At 40.4% G+C, this 23839-nt stretch overlaps 1 protein-coding gene across 5 annotated transcripts in view; it reads left to right on the top strand.

Annotated features, from left to right (window-relative positions):
* The window catches only part of USP34 (ubiquitin specific peptidase 34), a 247534-nt gene that overhangs the window by 86596 nt on the left and 137099 nt on the right, over positions 1 to 23839 (top strand). For all 5 annotated transcript variants that reach the window (XR_012903003.2, XM_075925544.2, XM_075925543.2 and 2 more), the window contains 9 exons: positions 1231 to 1850; positions 2894 to 3108; positions 5802 to 5917; positions 5998 to 6125; positions 6562 to 6651; positions 7878 to 7973; positions 9612 to 9694; positions 12974 to 13128; positions 15238 to 15351. Coding sequence is in view for 4 of the 5 variants with exons in the window: in XM_075925544.2 (XP_075781659.2) it covers positions 1231 to 1850; positions 2894 to 3108; positions 5802 to 5917; positions 5998 to 6125; positions 6562 to 6651; positions 7878 to 7973; positions 9612 to 9694; positions 12974 to 13128; positions 15238 to 15351 (1617 nt within the window). In the remaining variant the exon portion in view is untranslated. The remainder of the gene's footprint in view (positions 1 to 1230; positions 1851 to 2893; positions 3109 to 5801; positions 5918 to 5997; positions 6126 to 6561; positions 6652 to 7877; positions 7974 to 9611; positions 9695 to 12973; positions 13129 to 15237; positions 15352 to 23839) is intronic.

Below are 23839 nucleotides of genomic sequence, written 5' to 3'. Positions count from 1 at the left end.
AAAATATTTTGAAGCGAAACTTTACATCAGTGTATTTTCTTCATCTCTTATTTAGCAAATGACTGCATGAACTTGGGAATACACTTTGATGCCCCACTACAGGTGGCCTCCGACTTGCAACACGATTGGTTCCCCGGGGAAGCGTTGCAAGTCGGGGGTGTCATAATTCGAACCCTCATTTACAATAGGTGCTGCGCACCGTAGTAAATGCGGGCTGAGGACGTAAGTCAGGGGATTTCAGACGCTTCCGCTCTTACAAAAATGGTTATTAGTGCGGGGGGTCGGAACTTGTGTGGTCCCATGTGGGGGCGTTTCCTGTATATGTGTGTGTAAAGTAAAATGCAGGACAATGTAGCACTTTAAAGACTAACAAGATGGTTTATTAGATGATGAGCTTTCGTGGGCCAGACCCACTTCCTCAGATCAAATAGTGGAAGAAAGTAGTCACAACCATGTATACCAAAGGATACAATTAAAAAAAATGAACAAATATGAAAAGGACAAATCACATTGCAGAACAGAAGGGCGATGCGGGGGGGGGGGGTGGGAAGGGGGAGGAAGGAAGGTAAGTGTCTGTGAATTGCTGATATTAAAGGTAGGGAGAGTGGGATGTTTGTGAGTTAATGGTATACAGAATGTATACCATTAACTCACAAACATCCCACTCTCCCTACCTTTAATATCAGCAATTCACAGACACTTACCTTCCTTCCTCCCCCTTCCCCCCCCCCCCCCCCCCGCATCGCCCTTCTGTTCTGCAATGTGATTTGTCCTTTTCATATTTGTTCATTTTTTTTAATTGTATCCTTTGGTATACATGGTTGTGACTACTTTCTTCCACTATTTGATCTGAGGAAGTGGGTCTGGCCCACGAAAGCTCATCATCTAATAAACCATCTTGTTAGTCTTTAAAGTGCTACATTGTCCTGCATTTTGCTTCAACTACCCCAGACTAACATGGCTACATTTCTATCACTATTCTGTGTGTAAAGTGTGCGACTTATAATTCGATTTTTTTGTAAGTGTTCTCTGTACCTAAATCTTGGTCAAAACAAACCTTGTAGCACTGTCTCATAGTGAAAAAACTCCCGATGAAAAATGGATGGAAAACAGTAGAGTTGATGTATATCCTTACAATTAAAGAATTTTTGAATATAGATAATACATATTAATGTTGATTATATTTTCTATTATTTATTTTTAATTTAATCAATTTTTTAAACATTATAGGAGTCCATGCAAGGAAGTTCTGATGAGACAGCAAACAGTGGTGAGGATGGGAGCAGTGGTCCTGGTAGCAGCAGTGGCCACAGTGATGGATCCAGTAATGAGGCCAACTCCAGTCACGCAAGCCAGTCTGCAGGAAGTCCAGGGAGTGAGGTGCAATCAGAAGATATTGCAGATATTGAAGCTCTCAAGGAAGAAGATGAGGAAGAGGAGGAAGACAGGGGTCATAATCCCCAGAAAAACAGTCGGACCACAGAGCTACTAAGCAGGAAGATAGAATCTCAAGCAGGCATTTGTTTAGGAGATTCACAAGGGACAGCAGATAGGAATGGTGCAAGCAATGGGCCTGGAAAGGACCATGTTTTTAATACTGAGTCTGGGCCTCCTGTGGATAGTCGAATTAGGATGCTAGATACTTGTTCACACACTGACGATGCAGAACATGATATGACAGGGGAAATGAATGCTGCTCATGTATCTCAAGGGTCTCAGGATTCTTGTATAACACACACGGGGGACTTTCTTGGGGAAACCATTGGAAATGAACTGTTTAACTGTCGGCAGTTTATAGGGCCACAGCATCACCACCATCACCACCACCACCACCATCACCATCATGATGGGTATGTTGCTTATGCTGCTTTTCGACTTACAAAATAGCAATAAAAGTGATAGCGAAATGTACAATGCAGACATGGTTTTTGTAGCAGCAGCATATTGCCGGGTCATTCAAATAATTAATTTTTAAAAACCCTAATGAATAGTTGCACAACAATTATTATGTAAAGTTATTTTGCGATGAAGAGATGAGATGTAAGAAAATACTAAGTTTATTAGCAAGAAGATTGACACTGCAGTGTCAATTGTCTGGCTTTTGATTTGGTGGGTCTAGTAAAGACTGCTGAATCAAATTTGGAGGACGCCCCCCCTTGATGCCAGTACTCCTTTGCAAGGAGTAAGGGAAGTAGATGGGAGCATTTGCTCCCACCGACCTCTCACTGCGAAGCCGGTGTGAAAGATTGAATTAAAGTACATCAACACCAGCTATGCAATTAACATAGCTGGAGTTGCATAACTTCATTTGGACTTCAAGGTAAGTATAGACCTGTCCTAAGATTCTTCTTTTTGCGAATACGTATTAGTCGGCTAGTAGCAACAACACGGTGACTTCGTCTTTTGTTAATGAAGTGAAAGATTTGTTTTTTAGTTGTCGATCTTATGACTATAGAAATTAGGAAGACCTGTTCCCAGCAATGTTCCCTTTAATTTTACCCATCCGTGTGCAGAAGAAATGTTATGTGCAGATATGCACCACCAATAGAAACATATGCTGCTGGCTGTGGGCAACTGTGGGTGCTCTACTAATCAATTCAGATTAGCAGAGATCACCTGAATCTCTTCTGGCAGGCCACCCACGAGTTCAATTTATAGGGAACACGTGGCTGCCAAGTGGTTTATATCTGTGTTTATCAGTGTACACACACAAGTGTCTCTTCATTTGGATACATTTAAACTTTTGTGTTGTGTACAAATATTTGTTGTTTTATCTGCTGTGACAAATCATAATTTCTGAAATTCAATGGTAATTGGGATTTTTAAAACTAGCTTTATTGTACAAAACCTGTTTATAAAATTAATCATTTTAATGCTTGCCTATATTTTACAGACACATGGTTGATGATATGCTAAGTGCAGATGATGTCAGTTGTAGTAGTTCGCAAGTCAGTGCAAAATCCGAGAAAAACATGGCTGATTTTGACGGTGAAGAGTCTGGTTGTGAAGAAGAACTTGTGCAGATTAATTCACATGCTGAGCTAACATCTCATCTTCAACAGCACCTTCCTAACCTTGCTTCTATCTATCATGAACACCTTAGTCAAGGTAAGGGTTAATAATGGCAAGGGAGGAAAAAGACTTTTTCTGTACTTCTAACTTCAATTTTATGTCTCAAAAATAAACTCTCAATTTCAGATAATTTTAAGAAGCAAAGAAAATGAACAAAGAAACAAAAAATACCAACCATCCAAACAATCCCCTCCTGCATCAATGTTCCCTCTATTTTTTTCCATCTATGTACCGAATAACTTATGTGCACCGAGGCACATGCGGCTGTGCAACACCAATAAAAATGTGTTGCTGGCTGTGGGCATTCTGCTAATCAGCTGGGCAGCACCTAAATCTCTCCTGGATGGTCGCCCAAGCGCTCTGCTTACAGGTGACACTGCCCCCTAGTAATAGGTGGGCATGCAAAGAATGTACTAACTATTAATAATAAAGAAGATGCTCTATTGCTCCAACGATTTATTTGCAAACGACTATATAAATATGTTTCTATATTTGTTTTTTATTTCTCTTATCAGATTTTTGTAGCCAAAATAAAATAGAAATGAGTAGACAGTTGAACATGACAATTGCTTTCTGTAATCAGATTTATTAACACAGAAAGAAAGGTGATATTGCATTGGATAATTTTTCTCTCTAAACTTATTTTAAAGATCTTGGCAATAGAAACTTATAAGATACAAATTACCTTTGGCAGTTTGCCATGGGACACTCGCTAATCTGAACATTGCAGACATGAATAGTACAGGATGCAGAGCAAGTTTTTATATTAATACTATATTCTTTTGGTCAAGTCTTAGGATAAACAGAGCTTTTAATACAAAGTGTTTTAAAATCCTTTTATTTTCTTGAGCGCACTGTATTAATTCTTAGAAATTTAGCCATGAGTGCTAGTGGCTTGCTGCTAAATTAAGAGAGAGAAATGATTACGTCGAAATAGGTTAAAAATAACAAATATATGCTATACCTACTACGACTATAGAAAGCTCTTATTTTGTAGAATTAATTATTTATGCTGGGGTTTTTGATCTCTCAGCTGCTTTTGCTACCTTTTGGACTCAAGACTTAACTGTGGACACTAGTAGTGGTACATGCACTTGCTTCTGTGTGTTTGTTTTTTTTCAAAGCTGTCCTAAGGAATAGGGATAGGAAGTTGCTCATTTGCCCCCAGAATGCTTATATTATTCCGCCTTTCATAGAATCATAGGACTGGCAGGGACCTCAAAAGGCACTCCTAGCAGCACTAAAACCTGGTTTTTAAACTGGCTCCCCTGGCAGACCAGCTCCCAGCTGCCACCCCGTGCTGCTGCCTCTGATCCAGAGGCACCAGCGTGGAGTGTCAGGAGGCTCCCTGAGAGTGGGGCTAGGAGCATATTGGCTGCTGGCTCCGTCCCCTGGAACTATCAAATGGTTGTGTAACCGCTAAGATTTCATGCAGTTACACAACTATTTAACTACACGATATCTAACATCCCTACTAGTTTGCTATAGTGGCTCATTGATAATACTTAGCGCTTAAATAGTGCTTTACGTTTTTTTTCAAAACATGGCACAAAGATATTTTTCACCATACTTTTATGGTAGGTAAGTAAGGATTATTATTTCCATTTTATAGATGAGGAAACCAAGACACAGAGCTTAAGTAAATTGTCACCTGTTAGTCCACTAGATTATCACTAAATTTTGCTAAAATAATATTGAAGGGTGTAAAACAACAATTATTTCTTAGATTAGAAGTGATACTTTGTTAAATTGCATCAGACTTGAATATAAAATATTTACTGTACTTGAAATATACAGTAGATCACTTTCAGCCTTCTGCTTGAGATATTATCCAGTTGTTTTTCCTAATGAAGACCCAAATTATGGATTTGAACAGAAACATAGCGTAATCTCTTCTGGTACCTTTAATTTTTCATATGCAAATAATTACAGCATGTTATACATATAGATGTGTGCAGACACAATGGATATATTTTAAAATCTTGACTTGCCTACACACAGACACACGTGGCTTGACAAGCAGCGGCGAGCCCTGCTCGCCAGCCATGCAGTTTGGCATGCTGCGCATGCTCTGACCGCACTATGCAGCCACACCGGACTAAAATCTACTCACCCTGGGCGAGTAGATTGCCTTAATTGTCGAGCTCTGTGTGTGTGTGTGTGTGTGTGTGTGTGTGTGTACAGGGCTTGCCGAGATGTGGCGAACCCTGCTTGCCAGCTGTGCTGTCTGGCAATCTGTGCATGTGCAGATCGTTCTGCGCATGTGCAGATCGCCCGAAGCTGGCTCTTCCGGGTTGTAATCTACTCGCCACAGGCGAGTAGATTACATAGATAGTCGAGCCCTGTAACTAACACACACACACACACACACCCCCATTACCTACTTTCTCTCTCTATATTTCTTAAACATCTAAATGATATCAGTTGTGTGCACACAATTTCAGAAGCAAAAGTGCACCTACCAGTATTTGTGTTTTTTGATTTCAGATGCAAACCTGTCTTCCATTGCCTGGTTGTTCTGAGTTGGTTTCTTTTTACATGTGTGCAAAAAGTTTGCAATTATATATATATATATATATATATATATATAATGACAATCTGACAAAATAATAAATACAGAGTTTTGAAATAATTTTATTGAAGCTATTAATAGGCATAAGGTGAAGCTCAATAGTCAGCTCAGTTGTTTCTTTGTGCATATTCAATCATAACATCTGTGTTTTGCATAGGGCCAGCAGTTCATAAACACCAGTACAACAGCAATGCAGTGACTGATATTAACTTGGATAATGTTTGTAAGAAGGGAAATACTCTTTTGTGGGATCTGGTCCAGGATGAAGATGCGGTAAGTTAAATATCAGAAAAGTGTATCTGTCAAAAGAAAATAAATACATACCTATCAGTATCTTCTCTTACTTTTTGTAGATTCATCTATCTGAGGGGTTAATAAATGAGGCAGAGAAGCTGCTCTGTTCCTTAGTGTGCTGGTTTACTGATAGGCAGATCCGAATGAGATTCATCGAAGGCTGCTTGGAAAACTTAGCAAATAACAGGTAACTGAATATTTGATTTTAATTGTGCTATCACAGATTATTGCATTTGTCTATTTCTATATTCATGCATCATAATAGCCATTTTTTCCTTTGGGCATATGCCTTCTATTGGTCATCCTGAATATATATTAGTTTCTTAATCTTGCTCAAAGGAATGTTAAAGCTGTTATGGGTAAAACATGAAGGTAAAGGGGGGAAAATATCAAGCTGAAGAGTGATGCTTTGAACTGGGACATGCTAAAGTTTCTGGGCTTCGATCCTCTCTCTCCAAACCCTGTTCATGGGACTGTTATATACAAAGGTAGATTCATCCAAAAATGCCCAAAGTAAATTTGTCAATGAAGAGCATGCATCCCTAACTATAACTTTTAAGTACTGTCAACAATTTTAATTTAGAAAAATAATATTCCAGTTATTTCTTTTTTCCTCTCTTTAGATCAGTAGTAGTTTCACTTCGCCTTCTTCCAAAGTTATTTGGTACTTTTCAGCAGTTTGGGAGCAGTTATGATACACACTGGATAACAATGTAAGTAAATGTACCTTCTCTCATCTTCCCTTCTCTTCTCTTCCCCCATACAAAGAAAGAAAGAGAGAGAGAGAAATAAAGAAGATTAATGATTGCTAAAGGACAGTTGATAAGATAGAGAGACATTTACACGTAGATCACATGTTCAAATTTGGTCCAGGTCTCAAAGTCATTAGAGAGAGAGAGAGAGAGTGAGTGTGTATGAGTCACAAGCACCAGCTCCTGTTTCTTCCCTCTCCCCACTGCAGTGCTGCTTGTGTATCAGATACAGAGGTAGCAGCATGGGGGGTGGGATGGATGGATCGTGCAACCGTGAGGGATAACCAATGAGCCCAGGTAAGTTGGTTAGCTCTGTATTCGGGTACATATTCACATCCCTAGTGGTGGCCTATATGAATTGTGTTAAAGGTCTTTAAGTTCCTGATGCACAGATTTCTTCATAAGACACATTTTATCATAACTAAGGCTAATCTTTGGGTGGATATGCACCTTTAGATCTCCATAAATGGAACTCACTACTAAATGCTGGAAGTGCATGAAAGGGGACAATGTGGGTAAGCCTATATTGCCAGAGACTCTGCTGTCCTTCTGATTGTAAATTCAGTCATTTGAGCAATTAAAAATTCACTAAAAATGTTAATACTTTTAAAAGGAGAGGCTGTATAGTAATATATTCCCTTAGGGGAAAATCAGATTCAGGTTTTGGTCCCTGGGCTGGCAAAATTTTTGAGTGCTGTAGAGGAAACTCACCTGGATTTCTTGGAAAGATAGCACTTTAAATCACTCATTAGCTACTCCTATGGCCATTTAATCAATTTTTCAGCATGGTAGTTAAATGCATACCTAACTTTTAAGCATGAGAGTAATTTCACTGAAGATCTTAAAATTGGTTTATAAATATTTGACTAAAATGTAGTTGTAGTGAATGGAATGACTACTGACATTCTTAAAGTTAGGCACATATTCAAGTACTTTGCTGAAACAAAGAGTGCTGATTGGCTCTGAAGAAAGTTTAATCTGTTAGTCCCTAGCGAGAAAATGATAGCCACACTGTGGCGCCTTAAGGAGGACAAGACAGAGCAAAGAAACATGTGGAGATTTCTCAAGATTCTATAAGTGTTGGGGTATACCTTCTGGCACACGGAAAGTAGATTGTTAGCTTTGTTAATTTTCCCATGTGTGATTCACTTAGGGAATATGTTTTTTTTCTCTTTCAATTGGCACAGGTGGGCAGAAAAAGAACTTAACATGATGAAACTTTTCTTTGATAATTTGATACACTACATTCAAGCAGTAAGAGAAGGACGACATAAACATGCATTGTAAGTATGGTGAATGCATCTAGCTTTTGTTAAATATCTGCTTTTAATTGTAAAAACATCTTAATCCTTCTCATCCTTTCTAAGGCCATGTCTACACTATAGATAAGATCGAAGTAGCTGCAGTTGATTTTTGGGGTTTGAATTAGCAGGTCTAGTGAAGACACACTAATTCAAACTGAGAAGGGCTCTCCCATCGATTCTGGTAGTCCTGCTCCCTTTGACTTCCTGCAATGTGGACAGTGCCAAAGTTCAACTTAAGATACTTCAACTTAAGCTACGCAATTAACGTAGCTGAAGTTGTGTCTCTTAATTCAAACTTTATCCCTAATGTAGACTAGGGGTAAGAGTGATCCTTATTAATTATTATTGTTTTGAATATTTTCATTTATTGATACAAAGTAAATATTTCTTTATAAAATTTTATTGAAGGCATCAGAATTAGATTATTTAAAAAATTTTAAGGTGTTTCTACCAGATTTCCTTCTGTTGTAAAATCTCATTAGCATAGTAGAATTAGCTTAAAGTGCTAAAACTTTGATACCCATTTTCTCACCTGGGTTCCTAACATTAGGTACATAAGTCTGTTTTTAAACCTAGTTAAGTGTCCTGATTTGTAGCAGTTCTGAGTACGTGCAATTCACATGATCTGTATCTATGAAAATCAGGTCTCCTTTATTTATGTATCTATATATTGGTGTAGGTGTCTAATTTTAGACATCCACATTTGAAAGTTTTAGCTTTCCATTAAGGTCTAACTTTCAACGCAATGAAAACTTTCAACTACACATTCAAATCAGGTAGTTGGAGATCTGTGTGATGAGTTACTATTTTAAAGGCTGGTTTCAAGCTGACTGAAAATTTAGCCTTTTATGTAAAATAGTTCATTGTGATATATTCTCTATTTTACATTAATTGAATATGCATCTAATAATGAAGAATACAGTTACAATTTGCAGCACATTCAAAAATTGTTGTAAGAAAAGTACTTCATTTTTATGCAGTGATTGGACATTCAGACATTTCTAAGCATTTTGCAAGTGTATGAGAAACTTTGTGAAGGCCCCATTCTGCATGGTGCTGAGCGTACACAGGTCTTATTAAAGATGCACAAAGTACACACAGAACTCATCTGTTGCCTCCCCACAACCCCATTTTTTTCTACTGACTTTGTACTGTGCTACAGTCTGTATAGCTACATCTACACTGCAGCGTTATTTTGGGATACTGTAGTTGGGATACTGAGCACGCCTGTTATTTCGAAATATAACGGGCTTGTTATTCTGATGTCTCTGAAAACTTCATTCCACAAGGAGTAAGGGATATTTTGAAATAGCAATTTATTTCGAAATAAGTGCTGTGTAGACTGTGACAAATTTCAAAATAAGCTATTTCAAAATTAACTTGAAATGAGCTATGCAATTTGCGTAGTTCAAATTGCATAGCTTATTTTGAGCTACTGGTACAGTGTTAGACGCTCACTATGAGTGGGATTTACATTATTTCTTGAACTGACTTTGAAGTTTTGAAAGTGGATTTAAAAATATAATAAGAAATTATGTTTTTATGTGCTCAAATTTAAACATTTGCAAATGAATTAAAAATATCTGTTTTGTGTTTAAAAAAAAATGTCAAATGTAGGTACAGCCACAGTGCAGAAGTTCAAGTGCGTCTTCAGTTCTTGACATGTGTTTTTTCAACTCTTGGATCACCAGATCATTTCAGTAAGTATTTTATATGACCTGATAATTAATATACATCTCTTGAATTTTACAGTTAAATATATTTACCTTTTAATAATTTGATTATTTTTTGAATTATTAGTATTATTTTGTTTTAAAAATGTACATCATCAACGTTAATTTAAAATGCTGTACTATAAGAGGAGGATAGTCTTGTAGCTAAAGCACAGAACTGGATATCAGAACTTTTGGGTTCGATTCCCAACTTTATTTGGTCATGCCATTTAACTTCACTGAGCCTCCATTTACTTACAAATGGGGATGGTAATTATTAAAATTAGGATAATATTTCTCTACATCATGTGATTTGAGATGTTTGGATGGAAAATGTTATATGAGGACAAAAATTATTTGTATGTTTTAATGAAGTAGATTATAAGTAGTTTTCTGGAACAATACCTTGTGTGCTAACTTGTGGTACTATTTAGGGACAATAAATTATATTTTAGAATGAAAATTACCAATATAAAAATTCATTTATATTGTGACATTAGCTTTTTGAATTAGAACGACAGTGAACATTTAAGTCGAATAAAGTTATGAGCTTTACACTACAATGTATGTGACTGGATGATGGAGAAATATACTGCTCAAATGTGCATTCAGAAGAAAGAAAAAGCCTTGAGAATTTATTTAGGAGCAAATTGGGATTTTCAATAGAAGATTAAGATCAAGGATCACTTCACAGTATACTTGCACACTATTACAGTACAGGCAGTCCCTGGGTTACGTACAAGATAGGGACTGTAGGTTTGTTCTTAAGTTGAATTTGTACGTAAGTGGGAACTGGCGTCCAGATTCAGCCGCTGCTTAAACTGACCAGCGGCTGACTACAGGAAGCCCGAGGCAGAGTTTCTCTGCCCCGGGTTTCCTGGAATCAGCCGCTGATCAGTTTCAACAGCGGCTGAATCTGGACGCCTGGGACAGAGCAGCTGGGGCGCTGCCAGGTAGGTCCCCGCAGCGCTGCACCTCGGCGCTGCGGGGACCAACCCGGCAGCACCCCAAGCTGCTCTACCCCAGGTGTCCCCAAGTCAGCTGCTGCTGAAACTGATCAGCGGCTGATTCCAGGAAGCTCGGGGCAGAGCAACTCTGCCTTGGGCTTCCTGTAGTCAGCTGCTGGTCAGTTTCAGCGGTGGCTGACTTGGGGATGCCTGGGGCAGAGCAGCTGGGGTGCTGCTGGGTTGCTCCAGTAGTGCCGCTCCTCGGCGCTCCTGGACCAACCCGGCAGCACCCCAGCTGCTCTGCCCCAGGCGTCCTGATTCAGCCGCTGCTGAAACTGACCAGCAGCAGCTGAATCAGGATGCCTGGGGCAGAGCAGCTGGGGTGCTGCCGGGTTGGTCCAGTAGCGCCGAGGAGCGGCGCTGCGGGACCAACCCGGCAGCGCCCCAGCTGCTCTACCACAGGCGTCGGCGAGAAAAGCCTGGTCTGCTGGGGGGGATCAGCCTCTGATGGATCCTAAGATTTGCATATCATAGCTAATCTTTTAGGCATCTGCATTTTAGTAATAAATTCCTCTACAGTGACTTTTCATTTTAAACTATTTAAATGTAAAATTTGTTGCTACCAACATAGAGGGTCTGTATTATCTAGCAGTTCTAATACCAGAATACAATGGAGAAGAAAAGTGTGGATTCTAGATTGGTCTGTGGTTGCTGTGCCACAAATGTTCAAAATAATATTTCCCGAAAAGATTAGAATTAAGAGATAAGATAGTAGTTGATAAGACTGTCAGTAAAGTGAGATATGGGTTGAACCTTTCTAGTCCTGCAACATCTGTGGTCCATTTATCATGGGTGTGGCCAAATTTCATGTGGTCCCATAAAGTTTGTTTACAGCCACCAGTCCTACCTCTTAGTCTTCTGTGCTATTGTTAAGCTCTAATTTACCTCTAAATGTCTTCTAACAGCCCAGTACACAGTGGAAGTTCTGGTAATGCTGCTAGACAATACTGACCACCTGCAATTTGGCAAATTCTCTATTTCAGCACTGGTGAGGACCTGAGTGTGCTGGACTAGAGAGGTTCAACCTGTACTTAGCCACTAATTTTTGTCAAACCATGCTTATATAGCCATGTGGTCTCAGCTAACAATTTGTAGGCTGCAGCTTTTCAAGTACCTCTAGAATCTGATCAAAACTAACCAAAATTTGAGAAGATATTACCATTATTGCCACTGGCTGGTATAGCTATACTGTAACAGTGATCCTTCTTCACCAAAGATCTTCTCCTTCAGTGATCCTCCTTCAATCTGTTTGATTTTTCCAAATCGGTACAATAGACAGAAAATTCTTTAGATTGAGAAAGTTTTAAATCCGAGTGACGTCTTATGGATAAATACTGTTACCTTTAGCATTGTTGTGTTGTTAGTCATACTTCAAGATCATTTTCCACCAATGACACTCTAGAACTGTGGTCACCAACCCATCAATTGCGATCGATTGTCGATTGTGAGGCCTCAACCAGCAATCGTGAGGCGTTCCAGGTCCCCCATTTCCTCCCACACCCAAGAAGTGTGTGGGGGAAGAATGGGGCAGTAGATTTTGGCTTGTTCTGTCATTTAAAAAGTGATCTTGGGTGTAAAAAGGTTGGAGACCACTGCTCTATACTTTCTCCTCACAGTTGATTTGTTATAGGTTGTCTATGAATGTAGGTGACCTCGGAGGATGACACAAAGAGAGGGATTTTTAGGAGCCATTATATCATTAGTTAAAGGCAAAAAATTAATATAATGTCCTACAATGCCATTGTAAATATAATCCTTACTTTTCGTCCTTGAAAAAATCTGCAGCCTAACTGGAAACATTAGTTTGAGTGCTAACCAGTGAAGTCCACTGCTTTGAGAGCTAAATTGTGTATTAATCTCATTGTGAAGGGAGTCACAATCAAAGCATGACCAGGATATAATTCTTAACCACTGTCTTCATTCCTTACTCAAAAATGAAGTCCAGAATATATGTAACCATGTTTAAGGTGCCTGCAGTTTGATAGGAATGAAATTTGGAGTGAGTGAGTCTGTATGGATATTCACATCACCAAGGACAAAAAGCCATGCCAACTTCTTAGTTCCATGCTGCACAAAAATGTTAGAGAAAGAGATGCCTGTCAATTGATTGCTACATAAGGGAGATAGCGTTCTTCTGTTGGTAGACATATTTTTTAAAACTTATCCTGATAAAGGTTTTTCTACTTGTATTCCTGTTTCAGATAGACTATGCCAATTTATCTGACATTATAAAGGAGCATTTAAAACATTTTATTTCTAGGATTGAGTTTAGAACAAGTGGACATTTTATGGCATTGTTTAGTAGAAGATTCTGAGTGCTATGATGATGCTTTACACTGGTTCTTAAATCAAGTACGAAGTAAAGATCAGCATGCTATGGGAATGGAAACCTACAAGCATCTTTTCTTAGAAAAGGTATATGAAAACAGTTTTTATTTTAACTTAATTCATTTGAGTTTGAACATGTTTTTGTCTGTATCAAAGTGATTTTAATGTATTTAAAGTTATTTCTATGCGGAAATCCTGCTCCTTCTGCAGCAATGGAAGGCCCCATGTATAATAGAACTATTCCTCTGAATTGTGAGGTGGAAAGGACTCTTATAAAGGTTCTATTCCATTCGCTCTGTCTGCCATAAATTTCTAGTTTGCACTGGTTCTTTGTGAATCTCTATGGAGTCGGGTTTTGGGACAGAGCAAGGCCGAGCTGAGGGAAGTGGAGGTTTGTCAGTATATGGATCTGTTACTCTTTCCTTCTGTGGAGTAGAGGTATGGATGCAACAGAAGGTTCAGGACTCAAGTAATTGGTGCAAATTGAGCATTATTGCTCCACCGACTTTGAGGGAAGATACCTGTTGTGTCACATCCTTCTTTTTGACAAACCCACTCCCTTTACAGTAACCTTGACTACACTGATTTGTCACATGGTTCAGGATTAATAATTGCATAGTAATCAGTCATTGCAAACTTTTGTTGCTAGTGACTTTCTTTCATTCTCTCTTGGTGTACAGTATGAATTGTGTATCCTTCTTTACTTAAGTGGGATGTGAGAGAAGGGTGAGAGTGTCATTTCACTTTTTCTTAACCCCATAATTTTACCTACTTTTACATTAGACTTTTCACGCCCTCTCTGTTCAGTTTAAGTAGGAATTATGTTTTCTCAGATAATCAAATTGATGACTAAAGATTTTTTATTCCAGAATTGAATGTTTAACCTGAACAAAGTTAGTTCAATCTGATAATAGAAAATTATGTTCTCTTGCTGTTATATTTGAAATTTACAAATACAAAGCTGAAAAGTAGAATTTCCCCTTCAGTTAGATATAAAAAAGTCTTTATCCATACTTCTACTGGAAATGCAAATCAGAATGCTCTTCAGCAAATCCTGCATTTTAACAAATTGTTCTACAAAGCTTACAATATATATTGATTAGTTTTATATGGCAGTTATTATACTGAAATTGAACTTGCAATAGGCCATGTATTATCTTTTTTCCATGTACTCTCCTTATTCAACAAAGTATCTTACTTATATCTTGGTGTACAATTCCACTGTTGTCTATAAGTACGGGTTGAAACACTCTTAACCAGGATTCTCTGGTCTGGCAACATCCATGGTCTGGCACGGATGTTGCAGGACCAGAGAGTCCCAGCGGAGGGCTAGCGACGCGGATCCATGCGGGACTGGCAGGGCGGTGGGCTGCCTGCAGTGAGCTGATGGTGGGGCTGCCCAGTGTGTGGTGGGGCTACCCAGTGGGGTTAGGAGACCCAATGCGAGGCTGCACGGTGGGGCTAGGAGCCACAGTAGTTCTATAGCGAAGGGAGCCCAGTGCGCCGCTGCCCAGTGGGTCCTGAACCCCAGTGCGCAGCTGCCTTGTGGGACCTGGAGCCCCAGCACAACACATGCCCTGCAGCACCTGGAGCCCCAACGTGGCGCATGGGCTGCCCTGGAGCTCCAGCGTGGCACACACAGCTGCATGGTGGAGTCATGGCAGAAATGGCTGCCCAGTGGGGTTGGCAGGGCAGCAGGAGGTGGGGAGCTGGCTGGGAGGCCAGCGAGCGGACTGGGGGGCTAGTGGCAGGGGTCCAGAAATGACTTCCCCTGATCCTGCAAAATCTCTCATCCGGGATCAGTCAGGTCCACAGGATGCAGACCAGGGAGGTTCATCTTGTGACCTAATTGTTTTAAGCCTTGAAGAGTCAGGTACAATACCAAATTATCTTGTTGCTGGCAACAATATAACTACTAATATTACAGTGATGAAAATGTCCATTCTAAACCATTCCCAGAACCTATTCAAGGGAATCTATTGGGGAGGATTGTCATTAATGGTGGTTTTCTATGTGCAGTACAAAGAGATTCATATCTTTTGCTAAACCAAAACTTGACTGACCTTATAACTTTAAGTTCTGCTTTGAGATGGCCGTGAAATTCTTATGTGTTTTGACAGAATAAATGCCCTGAAATCATTGCCATCTTTGTCAATTTTCTTTTCATATATACTAAGACAAATTTATTTTATTTAGATGCCACAACTAAAACCTGAAACTATTAGTATGACTGGTCTAAATCTGTTTCAACATTTATGCAACTTGGCCCGATTGGCTACCAGTGCATATGATGGTGGCACAAACTCAGAGGTAAGTATGAGCATCATGCTACAATTTAATTTTTAGCTATATCTAAATAACCATAAGGGTAATAAGTGAAAGGTATTGATCATGAAGTGACATTGTCACAATTCTGTATTGAGGGCAATGAAGAAGCCTATTCTAGTGAGAGCTCTAGGAACTAAGGCTCTCAAAGTTTTCATGTGTATGGGGAACTGTGGCTGATAATCCACTTAATAGAGGTGCAGCATGCATTCTTCCTCTGATACGGAGAGAAATGGATTGTGATTGTGTGACTCCTCTTTATTCCATATGGTAAGGACTGCAATTATGTGGGCTGTTTACTAATGTATTTGAGTAAGGGATGATGAGAGACTAGAAAGAAAATAGAGACTGCTTCTCTGTACACCACCAACTGCCCTTGCTGCTCTACAGCATTTTCCCACTCTGAGCATAATGTGATAATAGTATTTTAAGTAGGTAAACCAGAATAAGTCTTTGTGATGTTACATCTAGAAATAGTACATGTAATAATGATAAGCTTCAGAGAATGTTAGACTCTTTAATAACAAATTCATTTTGATTAGAAGTATGTCAGGAAATAATATATCTTAGAACATTGTGTCCTGATAAGCTCTTACGGTGCTTTACACCATACAGCATCTCAGAAATGTAACCATATTTTAGGTAGATATTAGCAACCAATTGATATGCTGGTCAACACTCTCTGTAAAGAGGGTGTGTGTGTTTGTGTATGAGCATGTGAGAATTTTGATTGAGTTCGCTGGTACAAACTTCTGCTTTTGCAACGAGTGTCATGAGATCATTAATGTTCATATGTGCCAGAGACAAGTCTCTTCTGAAAATATTCCCATTTATGAATGGGGAAAATTTAGCCTCCAGAATTTAATGAAATACACTTTCTCTCTGATATTACCAGCACTAAAATCCCCCTTCACCTCAGCTACCTTCCCCATCATTCTTTAGCGATCCTTCTCACAAGGGATGGGATGGAAAGAGAAGGGAAAACAACTCGGCAATTAGAGTGTCCGTGCTAAATGAGGCTAATAGGGTGTGCTATAAGTGCCTGATGCTTAACTTTTGATGTCACTAGGTTGTTGAATGTAGCAGCCCATCCAGGTCAGGTCTTTGTTCAGACCTTGATTAAAGGTGTCACATTTGCAGATGAAGGCAATTTCTGCAGTTTCTCTTTCCGGCTCGTTTTTGAAATTGCTTTGTAATAGTATATTCACTTTTAGATCCATTAATGAGTGTCTGGGTAGGTTAAAATGTTCCCCAACAGGTTTTTGTGCATTACCATTTTGAATATCTGATTTGTGTCCATTAATCGTTTGTTGTAAAGACTGTTCAGTTTGGCCAGTGTGCATGGCAGAGCGGCATTGCTGGCACTTGCTTGCATATCACATTAGTGGATGTGCAGTTGTATGAGCCTTTGATGTGGTGGCTTATATGGTTAGGTCCTGTGATGATGTCACTTGTCTCCTCTGAAGGTCAGAGTTGTGTAGACAGAATTGTCACCGGAGTTTATTCCAGGGCTGGGTTCCTGGGGTGAATGTGGCTGAGGTGTGATGCATGGTTGCTGGAAAGAATTTGTTTCAAGTTAGGGGGTTGTCTGTACGCAAGGATTGGCCTGTTTCCCAAGGCCTGTGAGAGTAAGGGATCATTTTCCAGAATGGGTTGTATATTGTTAATGATGCATTGGTGGGGTTTAAGTTGTGGGCTGTAGGTGATGAATAGTGGTGTATTGGCCAAACTGGACAGTCGTTATGGCAAAGGATTAGTGTACACAAATCAGATATTTGAAATAGGTAACACACAGAAAGACTTGACCTGGATGGGCCGCTACATTCAAAACCCTAATGACATCAAAAGTTAAGTATCGGGCACTTATAGCCCACTCTATTTGCCTCATTTAGCATGGTCATGCTAATTAGTTTTTTCCCTTCTCTTTCCCTCCTCATCCCCTCTAATAGACAAGATTTTTCCCCTTCTCTTTCCCTTCCCCATCTCCTCTTTCTTTTTTCTATTTATTGGTAACTCTGGACCCCTTGCTCCATTCATGTGAAGAAGAGGGTTGTGCCCACGAAAGCTCATGATACCATCTACATTTTTTGTTAGTCTCTAAGGTGCTGCAGGACCATTCAGTGTTTTTAAGTGCGCTCAAGGCCGTAACCAGACAACTTCAAGAGTGTTCCCAGATTTTCTGGAAGAGATTGACCCAGATTGTAGAGATCCTGCATCCTGGTGATTCAGGAAATATCCTACTAGCTCTTTCACATGAAATTATGTCCATCTGGGATTGTCCTTCCCATTAATAGAAGGTATACTCATAACAGCATAGAAACTTTGGTAGACCATTGCCACTTACTCTTTTCTGCCCTCTGCTGTAGAATGGAAAGTTAGAAGATATGAAACAGAATTTTATTATTTGACAGAGAATGGCCTCCTGTTTGATCAGAATCATACAGAAATTGACAAATTGAAAGACTTTATAAAAGATGGTTGCAAAAACAACTTTATAAATAGCCATGGATACATCAGATGTGACTGTCCGGTCAACGATTGCTGCTTTTACCCTGAAATGTGCCCTTCCATTTAGAGTGTGTATTATTCCTAAGGAGGTACAGTACACCAGTGAAAAGTTTGCTGCTTGTATGTTGGAGTTCTGCAGCCAAATGAATGAGGCACTCCATTCATTTTAAGATTCAAGGGCCGTCTATGATCACTAGCAATCTATATTAATCTCTCTACTGTAAATCCTACAAGTGCTAGCCTTAACAGAGTTGAACACCATCTAATCTGAGCCTACAACTTGAGTACTCACCCAGCAAGAGACACTCCGGTACCTCCTTCGTCATGCTTACATGACAGAGGTAGCCGGTTTTATGGGAATGTCTGCAGCCACACATAGTGAAAGCCTACTATGATCTGTGGAAGCTGCCATGCCCCTTTCCATTGGGTTTGGGTTGTACGTGTAGCTGGCAAATGTGAGCTAGACATTGTCGCCTATGGTTGCCCCATTTAGTATTTCCACTTCTTACCCCATCTGCTCCCTTTTCTCCGTCCTGCTTCAGAAACTGTTCTCACAAGAGCTTTCTACAAACAAAGGTGCTTTCTTTTTTTGTTTTGTCTAAAAGCCATATAACAGACACCACAAGGGAGTACAGGGATGAGGTTTCTCTTCCCAATATTTCATTATTCCAAAGAAGAAGAAGGGCCTTTAGCCTATCCTAGACTTTAGGAGACTGAACAAATACATATACCACCATAGATTCAGAATGTTAATGCTTACCCCCATCTCTCCAAGCTCAAGACTACTTTGTAGTTCTCAGATTACTACATGCATATTTTTATATAAGTATCCTTCTGGTCCACAGAAAATAACTGAGGCTTATAGTGGGACCTAACCATTATCAGTACAAGTTATTGTTTATCAAACTGTCCTTGGCACTGGGAATCACAATGAAATGCGTAGTAATGGTGGTAGGCCATCTCACTAGAAAGTGAATCCATATCTCCCATTACTGAAAAGATTACCATTCAGAGGCAGATCACAGTATGCGACAACGGCAAGCCTTGAATATGCATTCTTAGGTAGGCATTCTGAAACAATGAAAAAATGTTATCCTGTAGCAGACTGTAGCATTCATAGTAGTTATGGTGATCTCTAGGTCAGAGAGATCTTATTTTCTGGAGGACAGAGTTCTGTTGCTACTGTCTAGTAAACTAAATAAAATCAGATCCATCACTGAGATGATATTCATTGATGGGGATTCACGCAATAGACCTGTTTGCCATAAAGAAGAATATTGTTCCCAAACTTTTGCTGCAAAAGGGATGAGAGTCATTGTTCATTGCTGGAGGCCTTCCTTCTGCCTTGGAATTGAAGTTTGCTATATCTAGTCACCTGCTTCCCAAGATAAAATAGAAAGATCATGCAGGAGAAAGCCATGAGTAGCTCCCTACTGGCTGAGACAGATGTTCCTGAAAGATGTATTACAGATGTCCAGCTCCCAGAGCATCTGAATCTGATACCACAGAACTACAGCATCCTAATCTGAAAGCCATTTTATCTGACCATGTGTGTTAGCTGACTGAATATCTTTGAAAGAGAGCAAAGAGATCCTAATCCAGCACAGAAAAACCTGTCTAAGAGAAGGCTTTTTTCCTCAAAGTAGAAGGGGTTCTCTGTGTGGACAGCTCAACACAATCTGGACCTGGTGCTGGCTCAGATACAGAAGATTTTGTTTTTAAAATTTATTTATGCATGCATTTAAAGCATTCTGGTCTTTTGTTCAGCTCCATTAAGGTCCAAATTGCAATTGTTTCAGCTTTCTATCATCTACTGCTGTGCTTGGTCTTGTCTCACCTGCAGCTATCAAAGCTTCATGAAGGCCATTAGCATGCTTACTCACTTGTTATATTAACTGACTAGGCAAGTTACTGTTACAACACACATATTCTAGCAGGTTGTTCAGATTTGCACTCACCCCCTTTCCTATATTTGTTACCATTCAAAGTAGTAGAAATCAAAAGTAAAGGTGCAAACAGAACAATGTTTATTGTAAAAAGGACTCCACAACCAGTAACAGTGAACAAGCAATAAGGCATTCTGATGTTAACAAAGAGGCCTGAAGTTAAGAAATCCAAGCAATACAGATGATAGGTATATAGGAAAAACAAGAAAAATAATACATCACCATATCTCTGGTGAACACGGGACAGAACAGGACCATGCAAGGATTCAGGAACATATCACAGGAGACAGGAACTTGGGAACACACAGGAACAGTGCAGGAAATTAGGAACAATCGGGAACAACAGGTAAGTAGGTCTTCTGACCTTCTCTTATGGTCTTCTGGTTTTGACTTGACATCTCAGCTCGGATCACACACTTGGTACCGAGCTGTCACTGAGGTGGACACCATGGTGTGCTGTGTGCTTAGGCTTTATATAATTTCCTTCCTCTTTACAAATTACATGTGTTACCTATGATCAGGGCTTGCCGAAGCGCGGTGAGCCCCGCTATCCGGCGATTTGCGCATGCGCAGATCGCCCGAACCTGGCTCTTCCGGGTTGTAATCTACTCCTTACTGATTAGATAATAATTCTTTAATAATCCAGAATTCTTTCAGTGAAGATGTCGGCCTCTCCTCTGATGTTCTTAGCTGATTAGTAGAATCCCTTGGCATTTGTTGTGACTTTGTTTCACAGGAGAAGAATCTGGATTCTTGTACATGATGTTTTCCTGTATTTCCTCTCTAGCCATACATTGGATAATGGTGGGTGGGAAGGCATAGGGACTAAAAACCATCCCGATGAGTTATCTCTCAAATAGGAGCAACGAATAGGAGCGCTCCTCTAGGAGGCAAAAGGAGAAAAAAATCTTCAGAGACTAGAAAATACAAAAAATTCCAAGAAGCCTTCCTCATCTTATTCCATTAGATTCTGTCTGATCCCTTGCAAAAGAGAATTATCAGCCTCCAACTATAGTAACACGGCACTAGAGATTAGAAGACATTATTTCTTCCATATGGATTTATGATTATGGATAGAAAAATGGTTATCAGTTATCACCATCAAGATTACATCAGGAAAAAAACAAAGCAACCAATTCCAATGGTAAATAACTCTCACCCAAACTCAGCACAGATTTTTCATCTACCCTCACTCCTCCTTCAAGTCATTGTGACTGTACAGGAAACCTACAATAAGTGTAAAGGCTCAGTTAGCTCATTAAATCCTGCTTATGCCCTCTCCAAACTCCTTAATATTGATTCACAAAGGGTCATAGAAGAAAACGCTGCAGCTCCCCTGTGCCTTTTGGGTTTTTAATGCATGTAAAGAAGACCCAATTTTTCTGATACAACAAAGTTTAAGGAACATCCTGATTACATGTCCTGCTGCAGATATCATTAATCTGTTTTGCCTGTAATATCGAGGTCTTCAGGTCTTCTACATACTGATTACTCCATGGGCAAGACAGTTAATAAGAAAATTTCAGGGATTGCTTTCAAAGTCCTGGAACCATTCCCAAGTGGAGATGCAGAGCAAATTAAAGATACATGAAACCGAAAACAGAACCATGGGATGGTAGGAACCTCTATTCACAAAGTCCTTACCTCAGATGTGTCAGTCTTGAAAGATGGTAATGTGTCAGGCTCCACACAATAAACTTACCAGAGCTGAAAATTGGCCATAGTAATTTTTCAGGATTTCCAGGATCATTTGAGAGGAGAAAATCTTGGTTCAAGCACACAACATGATGACTCTGGCATACATAAATCAGCAAGTGGGCATAAGATCACCTTAAATGCTGTCTTTGTTTCGTTGCAGCTGATATCTAAGTAGCACTCTTAAGTGGATCTGTTCACATCTAGTGAAAACACAAGCATGTCGTGTTCCTTTTATTAGATAAGAAAACCTAAAATCAGATGCAGACTCACAATAGATGAATTGTTTTCTGTGTGTTCCCCACCCCCATCTCTGCTACTAGTAAAGGGGAGTCAGAAGATTAAAAAGAAGGTCAGGCGACAGTGGCCAAGTATGCTTTGATACTCAGACCTAATGTAACTTTCATAGAGATCTTTTACTCCATCTTCCCATCAAGTAGGATATCGTATCCCAGGGTTTTGCTTCTTATTCACAGTTCAGAGTAATTGGGCTTATCAGTTTGACTATTGAGCAGCAAGTCCAACGAGATATTTCTCTCTGAGCTTCTTGCAGGTTTTCCACCCTTTTGGCTTGCCTCAGGAGTTTAGACAAAGTTCTCCAGTGAGTACCAAGATACAAAGATTAACTCCAAGGAAGCTGAAATACCTGATTCTTTGGGGTTTTTTTCAGGATGACTTAGGCTTGACTTTAATATCTTCTACCATTATTTCTGATGGTCTCACTGCTAAGTAGTACAGTAATTACTCATTTAACACATGCCCACTTAACACGTTTTCACGATAGCACGATTTTTTTTAGGGAACGTTTTTTGAATAACATGACTGTCTCTGAAATAACATGAAAAAAAATCAAGTGGCGGGCTACTTTGTGCAGCAGTATAAATTGTGAAAACAGCAATAATACAGTAGACTTCTGATAATCCGGCATACTGGGAGGTACTATAAGGTGGCTGTGACGGGTCTGCCGGGACCAGCATTACGTCCGGTGAGGGGGGGGTCGGCGGAGAATGGCGTGGCGAGCGGCGAACCCTCCGCCGCATTGCAGGGAGGCGGGGGGAAGCCCCGCACAGCCGCCGGCAACAGGCCGGCTGGGGAAACCCAGCTGCTGGCCTACAAGCGGGGGTGGAGGAGAGGGCGCGAGGCATCTGGGGACGTGGGCTTCCTGGACACCTCGCCCCTCTTGCAGGCCGGTGGTTGGGCTTCCCCCACCTCCCTGCAAAGTGGTGGAGGGTTCGCTGCTCGCCCTGCTGACCCTCCTTGCCAGACGCAGTGTGGGTCCCGGCAGACCTGTCACAGGGGCATACTCCCAATCCAATCCCCTTCTCCTCTCCTCCCCTTCCCTTCCCCAGAGCCAAACACCTCCCCTCCCTGCTGTAACCCAGTCCCCTTTCTACCCCAACCTTATGTCCCCGGTCCCAAGGCAGCTGCATGTGCTCAGCAGCCGGCTGCTAGCAAGTGCAGGCTAGAGCCGCGAGCACACATGCGGCTCACAGCAGCCCGGCTGAGAGAGCAGCTGACTGGAGCTCTTCTGGGTTCCAGTTGATGCTGGACAACTGGATGCCAGACAATTGGAATTTTACTGTACAGTACATCGCCTAATGTCGGCATTGACGACTCAGGACCAACAGAAAATTGACTTTGACACCACTGCTTAAAACGCAACCACCACCTTTTCCATTATTTTCAATAGGAAAATTGACCTCGCGTAACACGTTTTTGCTTAGCACGATCATTTTCTGAAACGTATCTACTGTGTTAAATGAGGAATTACTGTATTATAAATTTAAGTTAATTCAGGGTTTGGGTAGGTAGCCCAGTGTTGTTAAAGTTCCTTGAGTCATTTCTTTCTAGTCCAGTAGTCAGATATATCTTTTCTGTCTAGAGCATTCCCATACTGGCATGAATTTCCGGAAATGCTTAAAACGGAATACTATTCCGTTTTCAGTTTTTCTGGAAAAGGAGCGTCTACATTGGCTGGCTGCTGTTCCGGAAAAGCCCTTTTTCCGGAAGAGCGTCCGTGGCCAATGTAGACGCGCTTTTCTGGAAAAGAGCCCCGATCGCCATTTTCGTGATCGGGGCTTTTTTCCGGAAAAGACTACTGGGCTGTCTACACTGGCCCTTTTCCGGAACAGTGTTCTGGAATAAGGACTTATGCCCGAGCGGGAGCAGAATAGTTTTTCAGGAATAGCGGCTGATTTTGTACAGTAAAGCATCATTGCTTTTCCGGAAATTCAAGGGCCAGTGTAGACAGCTCGCAGCTTATTCTGGAAAAGTGGCTGATTTTCCGGAATAAGTGGCCCAGTGTAGACACAGCCAATAGTGCT

Source organism: Pelodiscus sinensis, chromosome 3 (genome assembly GCF_052426305.1).
Source record: "Pelodiscus sinensis isolate ZL-2025 chromosome 3, ASM5242630v1, whole genome shotgun sequence".
Lineage (NCBI taxonomy): Eukaryota > Metazoa > Chordata > Testudines > Trionychidae > Pelodiscus > Pelodiscus sinensis.
This window is presented reverse-complemented; position numbering and strand designations above follow the sequence as displayed.